We start from the raw sequence: 14,615 nt of genomic DNA, 5'->3' as shown, positions 1-14,615 counted from the left end.
AAGAGTTACATTTAAATATCACAGGAAAAACAAAGAAAACAACATCCTACTTTTACAGGTTTTCTGAGTTGGCACCTGCTTCTGTTGAGAAAAGCAAGACTTCTCAGTTGTCAGGGATCCCTGCTATGGAGTGTTTACAGTGCAGCACTTTGCAATACACAGAGTATAAAAATATTTCTTGTGGTCTGTGTTCCATATGCTGCAGCAAGATAATACACTTTTGTTTGTTTATATAATTTTTTAAGCTAAACTATAGTAAGTCATTACCATAGTTATTTGCTTACAAAGTGCATTGCCGTTACATAAAGTTGGACTTACAAAGCAGTCATAAAGTGTGAAATGAAATTGCTTTAGGGTTTAAGTAAACTTTAGTCTATCCCCTGGGAGCAGTAGTTACTAATCCTTTAGTCACATGATGGCATACAGAAACAAGGATTTAAGCTTCAGGTGAAGCTCAGGTTAGCTTGTTGCTCCCCCGTGAATGATTTGTAAGAGTATTCAGAGGTGCTTATTGTCAACCTTGACAACATCACAGACCAATTAATACTAACCTAGGGATGTAAAACCAGGGAACTTTTAATGAGAATTTCAAAAGTTGTTTCAGGTGTCTATTTTTTCACTTGAGGTGGAAGCACATTTTTAAACTGGTGCTAAGAAAGAAAAATGACACCAAAAATCAGGAAAGAAGTGGACTAATGTTCTTGGGAAAATTAATATTTTTAGTACAACTGGTTTATCAGTGAGAAGTTTGGATCAGGGTGACATGCTCAGTGTGTGACAGGAGTTAAGTAGGAGCAGGGAGATTGTGCAATCACAAACCAAGTGGTGACCAGCTGGCGTGGTGAGATCCTTCCTAAGGTGAGACCATTCATGATGCTTAAACACTTTTGAAAAGTATTTACTTATCATAGAAGAAATCACAGAAATTCTGTCTGTTCCCTTTTGGAGCAGAAACCTGAATCCACCCCTTACGTAACTGATACAGTCACCAAGTTGCTGCACAACTTAAATTTGGTCTCTTTTGTTTTTCCCCCCACGATCTGTTTTACTTTTTTCAAGCAACCCTACACGAGGGAGATGATTCAAAATTAAAACTTAACTTTCCTCCTTACAGGTTGTTTTAACAGGGATCAGTTTCTTGACCTGGCTCACAACTCAGCTACAGGAACTCTGCTCACACAGCTAGGAGAGCCAGGGTGGGAGAAGTGGCAGTTTGTGATAAACAGGGTATTCCCACTAAAAGAAATTCACACAAAAAGCAATTATTTATCATAATTAGAATGGAAAATTATAGGCTCAAACAATTTAAGAAGATTGTTTCATTATTTCATTCATTCTTTCATTACTTGAATTGAATTAAAAGATTGTTCATATTATCAAGTCCCTCACAGTTTGGTAAATTAGCAGCATACTGTGGTAGTTAAAGACATTGGCCTATTCCACAAGCACAACTAAATCTGAAAAAATATGCCTGTGCATTGCTGTTTTCCTGTCTATTCCTTAATTTTTCCAGTTATATTGCGTCAGGAAAACCTCCATGCATTTGAGTAATTTGCCAGCTGAAAAAAAAAAAAAAAAAAAAGGAAGTCTATTTCAGGTCAGTTTTTGTACCTTGTCTATGAGTCACCACTAGTTGATTTGAAAATCCCCAGTATATTCAGGCTTCTTGAACCAAGGAGGAAAATTACATCACTTCAAGTAGTTTTTGAAATTATTTAACCAAACATACATGTTTGTGTGACCATTTCATAAGATTAGTACTGAATCAGCACCATTTCTGCTGAATTGTAGCTTGGATTTGGCTGTGACAGAATAGTCATTCAGTTCTGCTTTAGCTAATAACAGTTTAACACTTTCCTGACCCTGAATCGGTTAGTTTAGGAAAGAAACAACGTTTAAAAGTGAAGTGGATCACAGGATGGGGGCAGGAACTTTACTGGTGATTTTTCTTACTTAGAGATGAGACACAATGTGAGTATCACAGCTGTTTTGTAAACCTCACAATCTGAGGCTGAAGAGCTGAAAGGAAACTGGTGTGCTCCAGTTTGTGCCTGGAAGTAAGAAATAAAGGCAAAGAGCAGAAAACTCTACTATCCATTTCCCCTCCTGGTTTAAGGCATGCCTGTGTAGGTACAATCTGGAAATAAAAGCCCAGATCTCTTTAGGGAGTTACAGGGATGGCTTTATTTGCTGGTGAAAAACTTGGGTTTAGAGACCCCTTTGAGGATATTGTTTGCAAATAATAATAAAGAAACAGAGACTTCGATGTGATGGTGGGAAGCTGAGAAGAGGCACAGTATGATGCTGGTTTTTGTGGATCACTCTGAATGCAAACAGCTCCCATGCTGAAAAAGGTCATTCTACTTTCATGAGAAAAATAGCATTCAGAGCTTGTTTGGGTTTAGATTTGATAATTTTGATTTAGTTGAGAGCTTTGGTTTAGCTGACACTGATGCTGCAATTTCTTCCAGGATAGCTGGATTAGCACAGCTCTCTTGGGATATATGAAGCATATCCCAGCCCAAGGAGTTCTTCTGCCACCTTCTGTGCATAATCGGCTAAACTGACAAACCCTCGAGTTTGCTGTCAGCATGCTTGTACTGTGTTGGCATTTTTATTGTTGTAATTACTTAAGGAGGGGAGGAAACAGATGTTGTATTTTTCACACATATAGGTGACATAGCAGCTCTTTGTATTGTCAAATCAATCTAAATTTTGGGCTAAATGGAGCAGGAGGCAGATTTGCTTGAATCCAAACACAACAAGTAACAATAATGGCATCAGACACATTGTATTGATTGATTTCAGCCAAGGTATGTCAGCAGATAACTGGTGCTAAGTGCTGCCAGTATGTGTAAAAGGGGAAGGGTGTGTGGGAAGGGGAAAAAAATCACAGGCTTTAGTTCAAAGCTCAAAACATGACAGGTTTTTGTTTGTTTATTTAAACCAGTTTACTACATTTTGCCAGCATTTGATAGCTTATGTCAACAGAAGAGTTTCTCTGAGAGCTGATACTAATATGTCTGATGAAGTCACTGTGCCTACAGAATTAGTGGCAGACACTTCTAGGATTGCTGAAATTGTTGAAATTCCAGATGTTGTTAGCCTGGTGTAGCTATTCTAGGGTAGTAAAACACAGGATGGGCAAACACTCCTACTTTAGTTTTCTCTCTTTCAGTTATATATACCTCCACCTATATTTTCATGTGTTTTTCATATTTATTTATAGTTTCCCTAAATATTGACACATGTTAACCAAGCTTTTCATCAATCAGAAGTCATCATATAGCACTGTATTTTCCATAGATTTGTGTAGAAAGTGGCCAAATCCACTGCAGTTTTTAATTTTTTCTGTGCAGTTAAATATCAGGGGGATGGTTCAGTTGTTTCTCTTGTGATATTGTTGAATTCTGATCCCTGTGGTTCTGTGTATAGTTTTGTTTTGCTACATGCATTAAAAGCTTAAGGAAAAATTAAACTTGTTGACCCAATTCTGATGAAATTTCACTTGTATTTTGTCAGAATCATATCACTGTTCTGTGACTGTCCTTTACAGCTGCTTGTGTACTTGTTTCTTTTGAAATATGTCAGTAAGTTCTTTTTAATTGAGCTGAGCATTTTGTATTCATTAGGGATTACTGAAATTTTGTTCTGAGAGAATGAAGTTGCAAATACTCTTATTTTAAAAAGATGAAATAAAAATCTTTAAAGAGTGTGAATGACAAACCATAACATTGTTGGAACATTTTGCATCAATTTGCAGTCTTTAATCACGTTGTTTGTATCTGTTACAGATCCTGGCTCTGCTGAACGCACAGCACAAAAACGGAAATTTCCCAGCCCTCCACATTCCTCCAATGGCCACTCACCTCAAGATGCATCAACAAGTCCTATAAAAAAGAAAAAGAAGCCTGGTCTATTGAACAGTAATAATAAAGAGCAGGTAAGAGAAGTCATGGTTTTATTACGCCAGAACATGAAACAATAGAGGATGTAGAGACAGCTGATCATGAGCTCAGTCTTCTTCAAGGATGCTCCATTTTTGTACTCTTAAGGAATGGATATTAATTTTTGAATACAGTGGGGGTAGGAGTTGGTATTATAATTTTGATTTGAATGCTCTTTGATCATTGCTTTACATCTGTTGAAAAAGACCACTTGCGTCCTGCTTAGTGATTTCATGAAGGTAATAAGATGTATAACCAATAAATGCAATTTGGAACAGAATTACAATTAATAATAACAAAACCAACAATAACTTTTTAATTAAGACCATTAGCAGGAAATGTTCAGTAGTGTGATAACCTAGATTAAGAAAGGTCTCATAATGTCAGTCAAGTTCCTCATCTGCTTGCAGTCCTTTCTTGGGTGCCTGCTAGTCAGCTCCACCTTGGTACTCTGTATATTTCTTCCCCTTCCTTAAAGTTTCCAGGCAGTACACTCCTACCAAACCAGTTAAATCAAAGGGTCACACTGACTTTTCAGTCTTTATGTTTGTAACCTTATTTTTACTGTCTTCTGAATGCAGAATTGATAGCATTTGTTGTCCTTCTTCGAACTTGACTCCACAAGACTTTTGACAATTTCTTAGTCATTGTATGATGCACGTGAAAGAATTACATGAATTGTATTGAATAGCAGATGTTGTAAAGCATGTGTATCATCTTGGAGTAGATTTCATGAAAGCAGTCTTCAGCCTTACTGAAATTACTTCACTCCTGATGTACTAAGGACATGCCTGTGTATTTTTCAAAATGCATTTTTGTGTCAGGGTTTTTTTTGCCAGTGTCATATAAATACAGGATTAAGTTCTGAGTGTTCAAAGCACTTTCTCCTGCCATAAGAGTATCCACATTATCCTGGAACAATTGCACTGGTGAAGAAAGAAAATGAAATTCCTACTCACTGCAGTTGTCCTGGAACAAAAGCTGTGAATAAATCAGGCCTTAAAACTCAGTATACATTGTCTTTTATTTCAGGATAATCAGGAGGTGTAACTGTATCATGTGGAGGTTTGGCATTTGCTGAACTTCACTGCAGCCTGGGTTTATTCCTTTACATCTTGGACATTTTCTGGGCAGATATTGCCCCCCTGAAGTCTGAGCTTGTAACTGTGCAGTGCAGAGATAATTTTGCAAACAGTGGAATTGAATCCTTGGGTATTAATTTCCACTTTTTCTTCCTGCATTTAAAAGTATATGTGAAAACGCAGTTGCGGTTGTTGAACTTGATAAACTCCCCTTGGTAAATACTTTTCTGTTTTCCAGGTATCTCAGACCTGAAATATACAGGATAGAATAAAGTTGTGTATCTAATGAAGAAAACCTATCAGACTTGCTTATTTTGCTGTGTTTGTTACAAGTTAGCAAGAAAATGTCTTCTGTTTAGTTCTGTTTAGCTTTTACAAGTTGCTTTTCATTTGATGTTGTCTTGCATGTCAAATTTGAAGTGGGCATGCCTGAAGATTGTTGTGTCTAAATAGGTTCAAACTGTGCTCTCTGTGGTAGCAGGAGTTGTTTTTAAAGATTCTTTTACTGCTGAGCAGATGTGAGCTGAGCATGCAGGTTCTAGTTTTGCTCTCAGGGTGAGTTTGAGTATGATGTAGCTGATAGCTGTGGTTCTGATTGACTGATAAATCTGTTTTGAGGTATGACAACCTCCCTGGAAGCATCTAACTTGAATATTCTATATTACAAAGTGCTTTATAGTACTTGAACATTTCAAGATACCATTACAGAAATTATAGTTGCACAAAGCTTTGTATTACATGTTGTGGGTGCAGTCACAGATCTTCAGAATGGTGCCATCAAGTATTTAAAGTGCTGAAAATCACACAAAGAATTAAGGAATTGTAGAATGTAATTAAGGTAAAAAATCAGGAACTTCTGACATTTAATTTGACAGTTATAATGTAATTAAAATTGTCAGATTGTTTTACTACTAATTTCAAAATTAATTTAAACTGAATATAAATAGTGATCTTTTTCTCTCCAAAACAGCACTACAGTACTGTTATTTGTTTTCTTCAGTTTCCTTTGTCATTCTACAGGTCTTAATGTCTTCAATAAAGCCTTTAAAACAAGCTACCACCTAGTTGAGCTTGAACTTTAATAACTTAAAATTTTAACTCTTAAAACATATTACTTTGACTAGGACAAGTGAAAAGGTCCCTTGATGCAGTCGAATCATTCATTTTCAGTCTTTTAGTTTTGTTCTTTGAGTCTCTGTTGAGTCTCTAAACCCTTTTTTATTTTGTTTCTTAAACTTGGCTTATGGAAAATAAGATGATAGATATCTAAATGATAAAAGCATCCTTGAACAGAAACCAAATTCATCTCATTTGCCAGCAAAAATTGACTTCTCTTCAGTTTGGATGTTACAATTTCTGTGGAGGTTTCACAGATTTTATGTTTGTCTTAAAACAGAATCTTTAATCTTACAAAGTTAGTGTGGATAGATGACTTATATCCACTTCAAAGTCAGAATATATATTAAATTCCTCTGGTAATTTTCTTTATATGTGGTGGAGGAAGTGTTCCATAGCTGCCTTTCCATGTATACAAGACTGAGATGGTCTCACAGCTGTGGTGCACTTAGGTGCAAACAAAACATGCTTCTGCACTGGAAATTACAACTTTCCCTTCCTCACTCTGGTTTTTCTTTATTTGAATGCTTGTTGTAGTAATTAGTTTGAGATGGACCGAAACCCTTATGCTGTCCCACTTATTCCACAAGATCTCATAGAACCATCCTTCTGAGATTTTTGTCGTGTTATGTCATTAAATGTGTGTATATAGAAAGTACAGAAGTAACACTTAGCCCATTTCTGTAGTGGGAACAAAGTGTCTCTGTGCTTTATCATCTGTAGAATAGAAAATGAAAACCACCAAAACTGGCACAAAATCATGTGAAATTTTAGGTGGCATTTTATGGGTAACATCCTTTCTTTGCCTAAGATATTGTATAGTGTTATATAATCTGGGTTTTTTTGAGAGGTGGCTTGTTGCTTCTACCTTGAAGATTCCCTTATTCCTTCAAATAATTAGATATCCCTCTTTGTAACTTTAGGTATCTAGAAATACTATGGTTCAAAGTGGCATGCTGGTGCTTTCTGGGGAAGCCCTGTGTGCCTGATTTTGTTCAGGATGCCTCAAAGGTACAGAACATGTTTGGTTGCACTGTTCTGTGAATCATATGGGTGTGTGACAGCTCAAGAGTCTCAGAAGTTGCAGATTTGTAAATGTAGAATGTAGAATGACCTGAGAATAAAATAAAATGGTTCTTCAGACCACAAATTTTGGATAATTACAAGTGAAGTCACAAGCAAGTGGTTTTACATCAAACAAAAAGGTCACATTAAATGAGCTGTCTAAAGTCTCAAGGCTGTTTCCCTCCTCAGCCAACCACCCCTATAATGAATATCAAAAAGAGGATTTGAGTTCCCTTTTCATTAATAAATAGAAAGTAGTTTTCTATGTTAGCAGCTCTTTAGAGATGATATAACAAACTTTAGGTATCTCTGGACCCATTTCAGCTATCCCAGCCTCTTCACATCTTGTTTTTGGTGTCAGCTGTGTCATCTCTGAGCTGTCAGGCTCAAGGGAAGGACCAGTTCATGCAGGTTACGGAGTTAATGCTATTTTCTAGTGCAGGCAAACAGGTAGAGATGTGAGTCTCAAATTGTGATATGCATTTAGGTGGTGAATGAAATCTCTCCTGTAGTGGAGGTGGCTGCTCAGGATGTGATTTGCTCCTTTGTCAACCTTCTCTACAGTTTGCCTTATTAATCAAAATCGGCATTGGCTTGCTTCGTTGTACAAAGCTGTAAACTGCTGCAAACTAGCACAGATTTGCATGGTGTTCAACTCCTTGTTTCAGGACTAACCTCTTCAGATGTCCCAGGTTTAGCCACCACTAAATAGCTCAGTATTTAGCTTGCACGGCCCCATGAAATTCTGAGTTTAGAGGGCCTAATAGCTTCTATAGCAATACTTCTTTCTTGAAGCTGAAAATGTTTGCTGGCTCTTGTTGGATTGCATGTCTTGCACTCAATGCCCTGACTTGCCACAAAAAATTTATTTCTGGTCTTGAGTGCAAATTGTCATTCAGCATCTGAATAAGCAGTAAACTTCTTTATGAATGATTTTGTGCAATGACTAAGATACTGTGCTTGCATAAATGTTAATCAAACTCTGTAAATTGCTGTGTGCTTATATATTATGAATATTATGATTTGAAAAAATGCAAATTTGTTTTGAAACCAAACCTGTTTTTCTTGCCTACATTTCAGTCAGAACTAAGACATGGTCCGTTTTACTATATGAAGCAGCCACTCACCACAGACCCTGTTGATGTTGTACCACAGGATGGACGGAATGATTTCTATTGCTGGGTTTGTCATCGGGAAGGCCAAGTCCTCTGCTGTGAACTCTGTCCTCGGGTTTATCATGCTAAGTGTCTGAAACTGGCAGCCGAACCAGAGGGGGATTGGTTTTGCCCAGAATGTGAGGTTAGTTTGATATAAGGAGCGGATTTCTTTCTTGGTTTTGAGATTTAAGCAGCTTTTTCTGTGTTCTGAAATGTTTCTGGTTTATTCCTATTGCCTCTTGGTCAAGGTACCAGAAAAACTTGAGCAGAAGAGGAGGCATCCATGGCTTTGCTTCACCACTTTTTCTCTGTGTGTTACCTGCCTTGTGTTTGCCTTCTTACCACGAGTCTCCAACTCCCTTTGTGTCTCCAGCTCTAGAAAAGCACAATTTCAAAGAGTGATGGCCTTCATCAGGCACCAGTAATTCTGAAATCATTCTGAAGTTTTCACTAGTTTGACTTGTGCTTCTTGTGGGCTGATCAGCTTTTCAGCAGTGCAGAAAAAAATGCACTATAGGGTCCACATAAACAAGTGGGTATTTTGTTACTGTGGAAGAATTAAATCATTCCTCTCCAGTGATTTCTGGGGAGAGAATACGTAGCATCCAAATATCTGTAATGAAAGCAAATTGGTTTATGGCATGTTTTCCTCTGATCACTTATTTTATAAGAGCCCAGGTGACCTCATTCTCACATTGCTCTGAGCCCACATTGTATTTGGGAATTTTATGTGTTCACATATTCACTTTGTGTGATCTTGAAGATGCTGGATAATTTTCTGCTCTTTTCCTTTTTTCTTCCATTTTGATAACATAGACAGATGAAAACCCAGGTAAAACAGGCGTCTGAAGTACTTACATTGCATTATCAGAAATGTTTTGTTTCTTATAGAACAGCTATTGTATTTTATTTGACTGCTAGAATGTTTCAGTGGAGAATGATTTATCTAGAAATGTTTGCTGACAACGTGTTTTTTTAATCTGAACTTTTAGAAAATCACAGTTGCAGAATGCATAGAAACACAGAGTAAAGCAATGACAATGCTCACCATCGAACAGCTATCATATCTACTGAAGTTTGCACTACAGAAAATGAAACAGCCAGGGGTAAGGTCGTTTTTGTTGTTTTCTTCTTTAAATACTTGGACCATGTGTTTGTCATAATCTGGGGTTTACTTGCTTTAGTGGATGATGAATGTTTAGTTTATCAGATTGTCTGTGGCAGCTTCTGTTCTATCTGCCACCTGTCTAGCACAGACAGATTAGTTTAGGTTGTACAGACTGTTTTGGAGTGCATTTAAAATGTAGTTTTGTGATGTAACTTCTGGATGTGTTTTCAGTAGGTGTAATGAAAGTACAGTGTGGTTTTCTAGTGGAAGGTGATGGTTTCTCACTCTCTGAAAGTGGACAATGCTGTATCAGACATAAAAGGGGAATGTGGAGACATGATCTCTTCCCAGTATATTTATATAGACAGCCCTAGGCACTGACACTGCATTATTGATTATATGTGTTGAAAATGTAGCTTCTATCTGTTATTAGCAAGTGTTCTTACTGCAGAAGTTGGTTGTATCACACACTTCTAAAATGCTGAGGAAATTCCTTCAGTGTGTCTAAAACCTGTGCCTGTGCCATTGTGTGTTATAAATCACAACAGTACCTTTTACAAATCCCCCAATTTTTGTGATTTTTGCAATTCATCATGTCCAGCATATGAAAAAATCAGTTAAATGAGACCCTTTAGTTCCTGTTGTTCTACTATTAATTTATTGCCTCACAATGTTTTATAATTACCTTTGAAGAATTTTGTCTGATAACACAGAAAATGAGTGAGTGTTGTGTAATTGATGAAACTGTTCAGTATTAGTAACCAGTGTGGTTATTTTCTCCCCTAACAGACAGAGCCATTTCAAAAGCCAGTTTCACTGGATCAACACCCAGATTATGCAGAATATATCTTTCATCCAATGGACCTTTGTACATTAGAGAAGGTTTGTATGAAGCTAGCTGAGGAAGGTCCTTGAGTTTGATTTCTATCTCTAACATTTCTAAAATGTTTGATGGCAGGGAGAGAGAAGGTTTTGAAATTATTTTGATGGTGGGGTGCTTTCTTGGTTATGATGAAAGTCAGTTCTTTTACAGCTTAAAACCAATCATACGTTAACTGAACTTCTCTGTTTTGTCTGAGCCAGTAACAAATGCTCAGGAATAAATAGTGTGAAAAAGACAAACTTACACTGCTGACTTCCTTCTATTAAATTAATCTGATTCTGTGAATAATCTCCAGGAGAGACTTCTTAAAGCAGGATTTACATTTGATCATTATGTGGCATTATGTTTCATTTGATCATTATGGATCATTGGTTCATTAATTAGGCACCATTTCATGTATATCCAGGGGTCATTCTTGACTCATTTTACTGATCATTCAACAAATACTGTAATCTCCACTGCACCTGAGGTGTAGAAGAAAAAAGAAACAGTCAAGAGGTGGATAATGGAACTTTCATTCTCAGTTCAATAGTAATTTAAAAGTACATATAATGAAGAAATTCTCCATTGCTTAATGAAGAGTGACACATTGCAGAGCTTTGTTCTGTCAGGACCTGGTGAAGATACAAGTTTTCATTCTCTGTGTCCTTACAGAGGAGGTTGATGTCTTTATGGTATAAAGTATGGTAACAAGATCACAGGACTGATTTTGTTTAATTAAATTGCTTTACCCGCTAGGTAGACTGTAATATTAAACATATTGTCTAATGTAATGTGACCAGTATTTTTTCTGGGTCTTGTAAAAATTAAAACTTCTGTGGAGTGATAATACATCAGTAGAAGAAACCAAAGACTTTTCTACAGAAACATTGTGTTCCTAACTGTGTTAGAAAACATGTTTTTTTGGAAATGTTTGAGATGTTGATCTAAATAATTCACTATTTAGATTTAATTTAGACAGTTCGTACATTTTCAGGTCAGTCAAAAGGCATCTTGAATTTGAGAGATTCTTAAGCATTTAGAATCATAAGTCTGCAGTAAATAAGTATAGAATCACAGACTGGTTTGGGTTGGAAGAGCCTTTAAAGCTCATCTCGTCCCAGCCCCCTGCTGTGAACAGGGACACCTTCCACAGGACCAGGTTGCTCAGAGCTCTGTCCAGCCTGGCCTTGAACACCTCCAGGGGTCAGTTTTTTAATTGTTTGACTGATAGGACACAACATTCAGGAAGAAGCTGTCACTTCTTACTGATTTCTGTTTCCTGATATGTTCTTAATTTCTTCTTTACAGAATGTTAAAAAGAAAATGTACGGTTGCACTGAAGCATTTTTGGCTGATGCCAAATGGATTTTGCACAACTGCATTATTTACAATGGGGGTAGGTATTAATGTGTACTTACAGCCTCAGATATGAAACCTTGACATAGTTAGTCATAGAGCAATTTATAGACTTCCACACTGAAATTGTCTTCCTGTTAATTACTATAGTGCCTAAAAACAACAAATTATTTTAACAAGTGGCATAAATAAAACTGTAGGGCCAGATACAACTTGTGCTGCCACTTACTCATTCCATCTAAGAGAAGACATTTCAAATAAGGTAGAATCATAGAATGGTTTGGGTTCATAGGATCATCCAAAGATTTAGACCTTAAATGACCTGATCCAATCTGCATCATTTATTTCCAACCCCTGAACTCCTGTAATGTTTTGCATCATACAGCACTTAATTGAGATATAATTGAGAAGATCATACAGCAAATCCCTCATTGAAAGAATGTCAGTGGTAGGAAGGCTGCAATAAGCTACAAAAAGGAGCATTTCAAGATTATTAAATGTTACATTGAGAAGAAAGTGCTGATGTTCTGCTTTTGCAAGCATACAGTTAATGCATATGTTTTTACATAGTTTTTTTAGATCTTCTCATTTGTTTTTCTGGATGACTTTTATATCTGAAAACTGTTGATTTTATCATAGTTCTGTTACAACAATTTTCTTGGTTAAAGCATTTTATTTTTTCCTCAGGAAATCACAAATTGACACAAACAGCAAAAGTCATCATCAAAATCTGTGAGCATGAGGTATGAGTGCCCCAATTCAATTAATTGTTCTGTGTGCTTAGTGTTTCATGTCGTGTGTTTGTGAATGACTTAATAGGTATTTTCCAAGACTTGTACTGCAGATTTATAATTTTTGTAGGTTTCCTTACATTTAGGTATGCATATCCATGGCCTACAGAATGGCATTTGGCAAAAGCATTGCTAATGTCTCTTCCACTAGGATATTCACTATTTATAATTAAGACTTGTGGGAGGGGAAGGAAGAGGAGAAAGTGGATATATGGATTCTGCTCAAAGGCACCTGTCTTGTTAATGAATATTTGGAGCTGGAAAAAGAGACCAACATCTGATGTGTAGATGTACTTTTTGTAGTTCTTTTACTCTAACAATATGATTTTCTTCTGAATAAATGCAAGTGACCACACTTTGGACTCTATTTAATCTCTCCAATTATTTTGCTTTTTCTTTCCAGATGAATGAAATTGAAGTATGTCCGGAATGTTATTTAGCTGCTTGCCAAAAACGCGAGAATTGGTTTTGTGAGCCTTGTGTAAGTTGGGAATTACGGTAGTCTAGCTACTACATTAAACTAGCAGTTCTCATTTGACTGTTGTCCCCTCTTTGTTTTAAACCTGTTGTGGTTACTGAGTCAAAGAAAGCTGCTGTAGTTTACCAAGCTGCTTGTGCTGGAATATCATCCTTGTGGAGTCAGACTGTCTCAAATTACTTAGCTGTAAGATTACAGGTTTTCACAAAAGGATTGCTGCAGTCAGAAATAATTGTAAAGACTGTCAGCAACCAGGTCACAAGTTCTCTGTCCTCAAATATAAGGTAACTGCCTTGTGCCAGCAGTGCTTCTGTGTGGTACCCTCAGTGCTTGCAGGATTTCTGAAATGTGAATGTCCCTTTCTGCAGATGTGCATCAGTTTAGACTTGCTTTTTCTTTTGTGATGATCTCTATTGATAGGTTGTCTGCTTCCTGTTTAATACTGAACTGAGTTTGGGAAGACACCTTAAGATTCTCAAGTAGAAGTGTGTAATCCATATCAGGTTCTTTCTTAAACTGTCCTGGTTTCAACTGGGATAAGGGTTCCTTTTCCTCTTAGCAGCTGGAACAGTGTTGTGTTTTTGATCCAGCATGATAATAATGTTGATGATACACTGATGTTTTGGTTGTTGCTAAGTAGTGCTTACCCTAAGTCAAGGACTTTTTAGTGTCTTATGATCTGCCAAGACACAAGCCTAAGTGAAAATTATGGCATTTCAAAGATTGGCTCTAGCCTAACTTAAGTTATGCTATATATTTGGAGGGGAATAATAAAAAATAAATCAATAAAGAAGGGCAATTACAACCATTTTAATCAAGATGTGTGAGGTTTTATGTTTAGCAAGTTTTTTTAATATAATTTTATCATTTTGTCCTCTCAGGATTTGTTTTGTTTATAGTAAAATGGAATCTTGTATTTGGCAAGTGCCTTGTGTACATTGGATCTTTATTGCATCTAAGGAATACATACAATTAAAAAAAATCATCTTTGTTATCAGATTTGAAGGTAGTACTGCTTACATTTTCTTACTGTGTATTTTGCCTCTTTCTCTAGAGCAATCCCCACCCTTTGGTCTGGGCTAAACTCAAAGGCTTTCCATTCTGGCCTGCTAAAGCACTGAGGGATAAAGATGGGCAAGTTGATGCCCGTTTCTTTGGCCAACATGACAGGTGGGAGTTGAACAAAAGGATGTCTTTTACTGTACATAAAAAAATTTGTGTTGTTATTTTTATGTGCTTGCAAGTTTTTGGATCCTGTCTTTAGAACCTTGACCCTAACAAAAACTGTGTAAAACTGTAGCAAACACAGTTTAAGTTCCTTACATGATTGTAAGATGCCTACATAATCTGGTGAGTATGCAGCTTAATTCCTGTGTCTGGTGTCGTGCTGGGGAGAAGTGCAGTTCTCAAAGGTGGAAGAAACCAGTGAAGTCATTTATGTTAACTAAACATTATGGGAATATGTACACACGTGTAGGTTTAAAAAATACAGAAATATAACTTGTGTTGTAAGTGCCAGTTTTGCTCTGAAGGGAAAACTTGTGAAACTCTCTGTACTTGTGAATCCTCTGCATTGATGGACACAGCCATGATGAATACAAGTTGATTTGTCATGAGTTAGAAATACAAATATATAATAACATGTGCTGT

At 36.7% G+C, this 14,615-nt stretch overlaps 1 protein-coding gene across 8 annotated transcripts in view; it reads left to right on the top strand.

Annotated features, from left to right (window-relative positions):
• The window catches only part of ZMYND8 (zinc finger MYND-type containing 8), a 50,862-nt gene that overhangs the window by 18,912 nt on the left and 17,335 nt on the right, over positions 1-14,615 (top strand). For 5 of the 8 annotated variants that reach the window (XR_012051589.1, XR_005982299.2, XM_032752024.3 and 2 more), the window contains exons 3-10: positions 3,795-3,943; positions 8,291-8,509; positions 9,360-9,473; positions 10,265-10,357; positions 11,649-11,736; positions 12,384-12,439; positions 12,891-12,968; positions 14,020-14,135. Coding sequence is in view for 6 of the 8 variants with exons in the window: in XM_032752024.3 (XP_032607915.3) it covers positions 3,795-3,943; positions 8,291-8,509; positions 9,360-9,473; positions 10,265-10,357; positions 11,649-11,736; positions 12,384-12,439; positions 12,891-12,968; positions 14,020-14,135 (913 nt within the window). In the remaining 2 variants the exon portion in view is untranslated. The remainder of the gene's footprint in view (positions 1-3,794; positions 3,944-8,290; positions 8,510-9,359; positions 9,474-10,264; positions 10,358-11,648; positions 11,737-12,383; positions 12,440-12,890; positions 12,969-14,019; positions 14,136-14,615) is intronic. The other 3 variants (XM_072917147.1, XM_072917148.1, XM_030288749.4) reach the window with 1 other exon arrangement.

Source organism: Taeniopygia guttata, chromosome 20, assembly GCF_048771995.1.
Source record: "Taeniopygia guttata chromosome 20, bTaeGut7.mat, whole genome shotgun sequence".
Lineage (NCBI taxonomy): Eukaryota > Metazoa > Chordata > Aves > Passeriformes > Estrildidae > Taeniopygia > Taeniopygia guttata.
Note: the sequence above shows the minus strand (reverse complement) of the source record. Positions and strands in the feature narration are given on the sequence as shown.